Source organism: Helobdella robusta (assembly GCF_000326865.2).
Source record: "Helobdella robusta unplaced genomic scaffold HELROscaffold_14, whole genome shotgun sequence".
NCBI classification, from domain to species: Eukaryota; Metazoa; Annelida; class Clitellata; order Rhynchobdellida; family Glossiphoniidae; genus Helobdella; species Helobdella robusta.
This window is the reverse complement of record NW_008703782.1, coordinates 4,277,941-4,287,689: the sequence shown is the minus strand read 5'-3', so window position 1 is coordinate 4,287,689 and position 9,749 is coordinate 4,277,941. Positions and strand designations below refer to the sequence as shown.

The 9,749-nt window shown below is 30.2% G+C and overlaps 1 protein-coding gene across 1 annotated transcript; it reads left to right on the top strand.

Annotated features, from left to right (window-relative positions):
• Positions 1-5,073: 5,073 nt before the first annotated feature.
• On the top strand, positions 5,074-9,464 carry HELRODRAFT_169100 (hypothetical protein; the record flags this gene model as incomplete). The annotated part of the gene is made up of 4 exons (XM_009014930.1): positions 5,074-5,136; positions 6,405-6,550; positions 7,744-7,806; positions 9,302-9,464. The coding sequence occupies 4 exons, from the start codon at positions 5,074-5,076 to the stop codon at positions 9,462-9,464; spliced, it is 435 nt and encodes a 144-aa protein (XP_009013178.1).
• Positions 9,465-9,749: the final 285 nt, after the last annotated feature.

Below are 9,749 nucleotides of genomic sequence, written 5' to 3'. Positions count from 1 at the left end.
TAATGCATAAACGACCAACATGAACAAAGGCATCAAATATACTGGTTTGTTAATAAATATGCGTTTCTTTATCATTGATTTTTTCCCTCTTCTTCTTCTTCCTCCTCATCATCGTCATCGTCATCACCGTCATCATACATGCCCGTATGATTGATATCACGACGTCATCAACTTTAAATAAATTCAATTAATTTGTCAAAAATATTCATTAGTCACCAAACCACCAGCACCTGAAACCCATTGAGTCAACCAACCTGATCAGTTAGTAAGAATGGAAGTTGATCTAACTAACAACTTCAACATCTGGCGTTTACTCTGTGCTTATGCTGTAGACTGTCCATCGAATACAACACAAATAGCAATACCAGCACACATAAATATGCGTAAACATTTTCAACATAAAGTTAAGCATCACATACAAACTAACACACGACATGATTGGACATACATAAGCAACAGCAATACATTACAATAATCATTCAAATAACATTAACAGCTCAAAATAATAATTTATTGATTGCTTTTGGTGTAATGATAATTAAATTTATTTTTATTATTAATATTATTAGTAGTAGTAGTTGAAGTTGTTGTTTTTGTTGTTGTTGTAGTAGTAGTAGTAGTAGTAGTAGTAGTAGTAGTGGTAGTAGTAGTAGTAGTAGTAGTAGTAGCGGTAGCATTATTATTGTTGGTGTTGTTATTATTATTATCATATTATAATAAGATTATTATTATATTTATTAAAAGTTGCAATAAATTGAAATCCTAAATTCCCCAATGGAGATAGCAAGCATTCATTCGTCAGCATTGGATCCATCCTTGCCAAGTTCAATTTCAACCAGCACCACTTGATCTTGTCATGTGAATCATTCGAATAGATGGATAGATGAATGGTTTTGAGTGTGTTCGTTTGTGTGTGTGTGTGTGTGTGTGTGGTTTGTTTGCATGTGTGTGTGTGTGTGTGTGTGTTTGTGTGTGTGTGTGTGTGTGTGAATATGTGTGTGTGTGTGTGTGGGCTTATTTGTATGCGTGCATGCGTGAAAACGTGTGTGTGTGTGTGTGTGTGTGTATGGTGTGTGTGTGTGTGTGTGTATGGTGTGTGTGTGTGTGTGGTGTGTTAGTGAGTAATTTAAATGTGTTCATGATGTGAATGCTTGCGTGCACTATATTATTTAAGTATAGGTATCTTTGTGTTATATGCAAATGTGCGATGTACGTGCGATGTGTGCGTGCGCCAGTTGGTATATTGCTTGTATCAATGTGTATTCATGTTTGTTTAAATATGTTTGTTCATAGGTGTGTGTGTGTGTGCCTGTATGTTTATATATGTGCGCGTTTGTATGTGTTTACATCTTTGTATATGTGTGTTTTTGTGATGTATGTTTGTATATCTCATGCTTGTATGTGTTTGTATATTTCATGCTTGTATGTTTTAGATGCATGTGTGCGTATTTGTATTTGTGTATATGTAGCAGGCAGGCATGTGTGTGTGTGTGTCCGTGCCAGTGCATCATAACTTTGTTAAGGTAGCCTGGAATTGAAGATGATTTGCCTGATTTGAAAAGTTTAATGATATCCAGATGCTCTATAGATATTTCTGACTGACTCTCTTTCTATATATATATATATGAATGTATATGTAAGTTTATATATTTATATATATATATATATATATATATATACATACATAGAGAGAGAGAGAGTGAGAGAGAGAGAGAGAGAAAGAAAGATTTATTTGTAAATAAGTTTTATCTTGTGTAAATATCTGTTTGTGTTGGATATATTAGAATGTTAATGTTCAATTATGAAGTCGTTGGAGAAACACGATGAGATGAAAAGCTGATTTTGTGTGGTGATGAATTTTTGTGATTAAATTTATTAAAGTTACCGTGAAGCTAACTACAATTTCTGCCCTTTATACTTACAAACGTTACTTGCGATATTCAGAAAATGCTTTCAGAGATAGATTGTATACAAATACATCAAATCTTTTTTTGCTAAAAATGTTAATGCGAATGTTCATCATAGCAAGCATTTAAAGAAGAAGAAAAAACTGCACGAAGAACATTCCAGATCCTTAATTGAAGTCGACGAAACATGAGTTGATCATATACCTTCAACTTTGTAGTGGCATTCTATTTAATTGTGAGTTGTGTCTTTCGCAAAACACGCTCGATTCGCAAGTATTATTTGCAGAAGAAGTAATTTTAAAATGACTAACGCATCAAAAATACTGTATCTGATTGTGAATAATCAAATTATTATTCATTATATTTTTTTTTTGAAACCTTTTAAAATATTCAATGAATGTTTTTTCATTTGGTTTAATTTAATTTGAATGAAATATTAATCCACACGCAAATGGACGTGGTTATGACACTGACTGACATGTTTATTATTTAAATTTCTGAATTTCTACATGATTCTATTTCTCCCAATAAATCTATCTCTTTCTTTTCCTTCCAATATAACCAGCTTGATAGAGCTGCATGAATGTTGCACCCACAATAACCTCCGATCCATGCGTTCGTTCAATTGTTTCCAATCTTAGATGAATGAATTAAAAAAATAAAAAAAAGAGAAGAAATTAACATGGGTGATGATGATGATTTGAAAAGCTGTTTGTTAAATGATGAGGATGATGATTCTTAAAAATTGTCAGTTACATGACTCTTACCTTGTTATCTATCATTTAGGCGGTTCAACAATTGTTTGTTCCAAGGCTTCTTTTAATGTTCAAGTATTCTCTGCTTATGTTCTTCTTCTTATTCATTCCTCTCTCTATACTTATAATGGTAAAAAATAATACTAATAAACACGCTCAATCTATTTGTTTATCAGCCATGTCATCACGTGAACATTCGCCTGGTTTTTTTCTCATTTATTTGTTTAAGTATGAGAAATTTGCTGCGTGGGACTGAAATTAAAAAAAAAATGGACATAATTTTTTTTTAAATTTCATGAAATTTCAAGAAATTTCACTCATTTTTAGTGGTGTGGAGATTGAAATAGTTTTCAGTCCAAGTTTTCATAAATTTATATAGAAATGTCGTTCAATATGACATAAACCTAGCAGAATTTCAATTGTGGGTGGGCTTCATCTCAAATGTCTTCCCTTGCCTAAACCAAAACCTCTTTGTGTCTGATGCGTCAGTCAGTCGTCCAATCACAAGTTCACGCGTCATCATGGTATAGACCATGTGAAAATGTTTCATTGATGATTTTATTATTCAATCTTTTCTTCAATCATAATAAATTAAAATTCTAAGTTATACAAAATATCTATCCGATTAATTCATTCTTGCGTTCATTCATTCATTTATCATGCAAATGATTTGAAATACAAAACTTAAACATCTGTCTTGGTCGTTTATTTGATTACGTATTTAACGTGCAACATCAATCCATCCACCCATTTAAAAACCATCATCGTTAATCATCCATTTGCTTATTCATCCATTTCGCTATCCAATAATCTGCACGTTCATCCTCACATTTATCCGTTCATTCCTTTACTTACCCACCATCCATCTATCTTTTTCTTTTTATGTTCGACATTTTTGTTTTCAATTATAATGTCTTCCAGAAGTCAACCATTTGTGTTGTGCTCTTGTTCGTTCGTTCGTTTGTTTTTCGTTCGTTCGTTTGTTTTTCGTTCGTTCGTTCATTTGTGCTGGTTGTTGCGTGTTTGTAGTTGTATGTTTGTGTTTGTTGAGTATTTGCTTGCGTACATTTGAGTTGCACATGTGTTGCACGTGTGTGTTGTATCGTTGTGTATTTGTGTTGCGTTTGTACCGTTATGTTGTTGCACGTGTATGTGTAGTTGTGTATTTGTGTTGGTGCATATTTGTGTTGTTGCACGTGTACGTGTGCATATCTGTGTGTTGTTGCACGTGTATGTGTGTGCGTGTGTTGTTGTATGTTTGTGTTGCTGCACGTGTGTGTGCTGTTGTGTATTGGTGTTTCATTGCACTTGTCTAATGAGGTTGCGGCAAATTACCATTCATGGAAAAGTAGGAGTAGAGCAGTGAACCTGATACCTCACAGAAATTTCCTCACTTTCCATCTCTCCTTCTACTTAATTATTTTTAAACCATACACTCCTGTATGCTTTCTATTTGTTTCAGTATACTTCACTAAATTATATATATATATATATATATATATATGTGTGTGTGTGTGTGTGTGTGCGCGCATGTGTGTGAGTATATGTGTGCGTGTGTGTGTGTATTTATGTATAGATTCACCATTTAATATCCTGTACAAAAATAAATAGTTTGTATAACAAATTTATACTCATTACATTATGAAATGTCACTAAAAATTTTGTATAATGCAAGTTAAAATTAGGTGAGTGTCCTACAAACATAATAATCTATATAATAAATTTTGTGTAAACTATATTTTCAATATAATTATTAATTAATTAATTAGTTTAATTTTTTTGTCCAGCGTATATTTGGGTTTGTATGTATTTACGTACGTTTTTAAGTATGTGTCGATCCAATGCAGACTGCTGGCACTTTTGAATGTAGTTAAGAATTTTTTTTTCCAATGGTTAAGACATTTCTTTGAATTAGACACACATGTCTGCACGCATTGCATTTGAAGGTCTGTATATTTACGAAGATGAATGTGCTAAAGGCTTCTGTGTGCATGTTTTATAAGAGAAATATGTTGTAACTTTTCAAACACGTTACATCGGCTGTTGTTTCAACATTCTTGTAACTCATGTCATCGTTGCGCCTGTTTGTATTGTTATTTTTGAGGTGCACCGTACAGTTTTTACATTTAAGATGTTGTTTGCAGTGTTCAACTTGCTAAGAAACTATTTAGATTTTCAAATGAGCATTTGATAGTTTTTTTTTCAGATAAGAAACAAATAAACAACGAAAGGTAAATAAAGAGTCTTCATATTATCTAATGAAAAATCCTAAACATACAATGTATGGGAAACTTCACATTAAACAAATAAACCATGCGATAAACATACTAATATATATGCAAACGAAAATGCAAAACAGACATGCAAACAAACATACTAACAAAACATGCTAACAAAACATGCAAACAAACATGCAAACAAAACATGAACATGTCAGACTAGGTGTGAGACTGAGTAGAAATTTTGAAGCAAAAGTCTCAACTTGACTTACGAAACAAAGAAGTGAGAGAAAATGATGAAGAATGACGCTGATGAATTTATGGGGAAGAAATTCAACTCAACTGAACCATAAGCAGATCTCATAAGTGGACATTTCAGTTTGTTTACTCTAATAATAATAAATGATACATTTTAAGACTAGGCATGTTAATTTAAGATGAGGAAAAAATAAAAAAAATAACGAAAAAAACCAGAAAAATGGCAACAGATGTATCTATTAACATATTAGACAAGGACGACAGGACAAACAAAATAAATAAAAATAAAAAATAAAATAAAATAAAAAACAAAACTACTAAAGCCAAACAAAAACGCAATAATCACTGTATCAAACATTAAACATTAATTAATTAATTAATTAATTAATTATAAGCAACGTTACCCCATTAACGCTACTAGCGGAAAAGTTTTTCAGTGTAACTTTATGAGTATAAATTTAACAGCGTATTAAGTACATGGTGTTCATTTGAATGTAAAACAACTCAACTTAGCACACGGACCAAACGTTCAATAACATATAATAAAATAACAAAATGCATCAACAACCTAACGAAATATTTTAGCAGTAAGACGCATACTAAAACACGGAAGCATGGAATTTTAAAAACAAAATAAAAATAATAATAAGAAAAGAATAATAACTAAAAAATAAAATAGAAAAATAAAATTAAAGATAAGAGAAAAAAAGCAACATATCCACACACACATCAGTTTGTCTCTTCTTGGAGAAGCAATGCTCATTAGAGAGCACTAAACTTTTATGATGAATAATGTTACTACGATGGTGTCAATGTAATATTATTACAATGTTAATGTGATGTTACTATACTGTTAATGAGATGTTACTACAATGTTAATGCGATGTTACTACAATGTTAATGAGATGTTACTATACTGTTAATGAGATGTTACTACAATGTTAATGTGATGTTACTACAATGTTAATTTGATGTTACTACAATGTTAATGAGATGTTACTACAATGTTAATTAGATGTTACGGTAAATTTAAAGTGATGTTGTCCCCGCTATTGCCAGACAATACTTTACTTACTTGCAAATAAAGTCATAAAAATCTACTCCAATTAGCTCAAGGATGGCTCATTCGTAATCGTACACACACATACGCACACACACACACACACATAACCCATACATACACACACATAACACATACATACACACACACATAGCATACAAACACACACACACACACAATCACACAAATATTTTTTTACCGAGAGCGGGAAGTGAGTTTTGTTCTCACATCAAACAATTTCGGAAGCGAATTCTCTCGAATAAATCGAACCATTCAAAAAACATTCGAACCATTCAAAGAACATTCACTCAAAAAGTTCAACCGTTCAGTGAAAATGTTCAACTATTTAAGGTAAATGTTCACCCATCCAATCATCCACTGATAAAAATAAAAATAATAAATAATAGTAGTAGTAATAATAATAATAGCTTTAAATTAAGATAAAATTATTTGATTATCTAAGCAAACATGAACATGCATTAGTTATAGAACAATACAAATGTTAATCGAATGTGTTCAGATGAATCGGCATGATGAAGATGTGTTGACAAACTAGATAATAAGGGTAGATAACATAATGTTGTTAACATTGTTGTATATTGTTGTTGTTGTGTGTGTTGCTGTTGTTGTATGTTATTGCTGTTTAGTGCTGTTGTTGTTGCCGATTGTTTTGACACGATTGTATTTTGATATTGATCAATATTGTTGTCGGACTATCTGTCAGTCTATTGATCTTTGGTTTTGTCTGTAGGGAATTGTTAATTGATTTCATTTGTATTTTTTCAATATTTTTTGTTTATCTATTTATTAATTAATAAATTAACTAATTAATTAACTAATTAATTAATTCATTCATTCGTTTATTTCAAATAATTTGTTGTTTCTGTATAAAGATTGTTGTTGTGCCTATCTATCTATCTTGGGGTTAGTCTATGACATCATTAGCTTTTATTCATTGTTATTTGTTATCAATTATTGTAATTATATGTTTAATTGTTTATATAAAAATGATGTCATGTCTTGTATCGTTTGTTCAAGGGAGGTTAAGGAGAAGAAATTGCATGAAATAAATTAAAATTAAGCAGCACAGAAATAAATTAAAATTAAGCAACACACGTACACAGTAGAACAATGATACTTGAGAAAAAAATATATACATACATACATTAAAGGACTGAGTTATATAAAGGATATATATATATATATATATATATATATATATATATATATATATATATATATATATATATATATATACATACCAACTTTTATCTATCAAAAGTGAGTTTATTGATGGTTCAAGACACGTCAATTGAAGTGTCTGCATTCATCCTCATGATGATGATGATGATGATGATGATGATGATGATGATGATGATGATGATGATGATGATGATGATGACTAGTTCAATGATGATGATGATGATGATGATGGTGATGATGATGGTGACGATGATGATGAATAGTTCGATGATGATGATGGTGATGATGATGATGATAATAATGGTGATGATAATTATAATAATGATGATTATGATAAACAGGATAATGATGATCGTGACGGCGATGAATCCGAAATATAGTGATGTGGTGATGTTGAGGATGATGTTAGTGACGATGCGGAAAATATAATGATGATGCTGGTATTGCAATTTTAACGATAAGATAATTCAACCGTTCGTTTACCGTTTGAATGTATCTGTGTGTGTGCCTGTGTGTGTGTCTGTGTGTGTGTGTTAAATATAGTGCATGTATGTATGTATGTATGTATGTATGCATTTGTGTATATACATATATATATATATATATATATATATATATATATATAAACTAAAATAAATATATATATATATATATTATATATATACATATATTCCAATCAATGTATGTATATACATCACAATATTGCATATATAACACATGTTGATGTTAAATGTACATTTCCATTGGTGCTTTTTGAATAGTTATAGGTTATTTGCTCATTCATCTACTCAATTGACGAAACAATTTTAGATGCATATTCAACTTAAATTGAATGTTCTGATCTGACCCATAAGTGCAGGCATATATATGTTGGAAAGAGACCATATTTTATACAGTTTTGTATAAATTGTATGAATTCTACCGAGTTCGTACAATTTGAAGTTTGTCTTTTAAATTTTTCTTACTAGAATTTTTTAGAAATTGTTCAATTTATTGAAAGTAGAATTATTATTCAAGTTTATCATGAAAATTTAATCAAACCGTTGTTATCCGAATTCATCATACATATATATATATATATATATATATATATGCAATATTTGATAAAATCTACCGAATTTTAATAAATTGGATAATAATTATAAAGTTACTGTTAGAAACATTGAAAAGCTCAAAAGTTAAAAATTCCGTGAATTGTATCAAATAATGCATCAATTGTTGTCTCCTTCTAGTCTATATATATAAAGAACTCATGAAAAAATCTTTAATTCACACAAAGAGATAAAAAGAACTCGTAAAAACTTCATAGGAACAAAGTAACAATAACTTATATAAGGACATAAACAACACGAAAATTAACATCGATAATGAAAATATGAATTTACGAAAAAAGCCATTCTGCTCTAAACATGCACACCAATTTAGTGTGTTAGTTAAATAAACTTAATAAGCAACTGAAACTCATCGTAAGAAAAGTTGAAAAATTAAATTGTAAATTGAGCAACGCTGAAAATGCTGTGACTTTCCTAAACAACTGTATATCTGATAGTCTGAATCCTATATATATATATATATATATATATATATATTTTCCAGAATTTTATTCGAAAAGAAACAGGAGATCATATATACGAAAGCATGTGTTGACCACCTCAACTAGTTGTGCAACAAAATGAGATACAAATATAAACATTTTTAGTATATCGATAAATATAAATACACCCAATAAATCAATTTTTATAACTTAAAGTAAGGAGGTTAAATATTCAATCAGATGTAAAACAATTAAATAAAATACGACAAAATTAAACAAAGAGAGCATCATACCTACATTGATCTGCATAAGTTTTCTATATATGTTTTAAATTCATTATATCCGGAAAATTTTTTCTCACCTAGTTCCAAGGAATTCCCAAGACGAATTCCTCTTACCGCCCAGTATCTAGCATTTAAATCAGTTCTGCAAGTCATTGGTATCAACAAACCTTTTTGCCTAGTGTTTGTTGACACCGTTTCAAATGAGCCTAACATGTTGAACTCAGCATCATATAACACTCTATAAACGAAACACAAGGTTAGATACCTATTAAGCTGTTCAATACTGAGGATACTATTATCGGAATATATTGCCAGTGTATGATCAAGGTGTTTCAGAAAAAAACAAACCCTAAGGTATCTTTTTTGTACTATTGTCAATGATTTTATTAAATAATTATAAGAAGCTCCTCAAAAAACATTTCCATATAAGAGATATGGATAGATTAGGGAGTAATATAGCATTAACATGATTTTAGTACCTAATTTATTGCGTGATCTATAAATAATATAATATAATTATATAATTTGC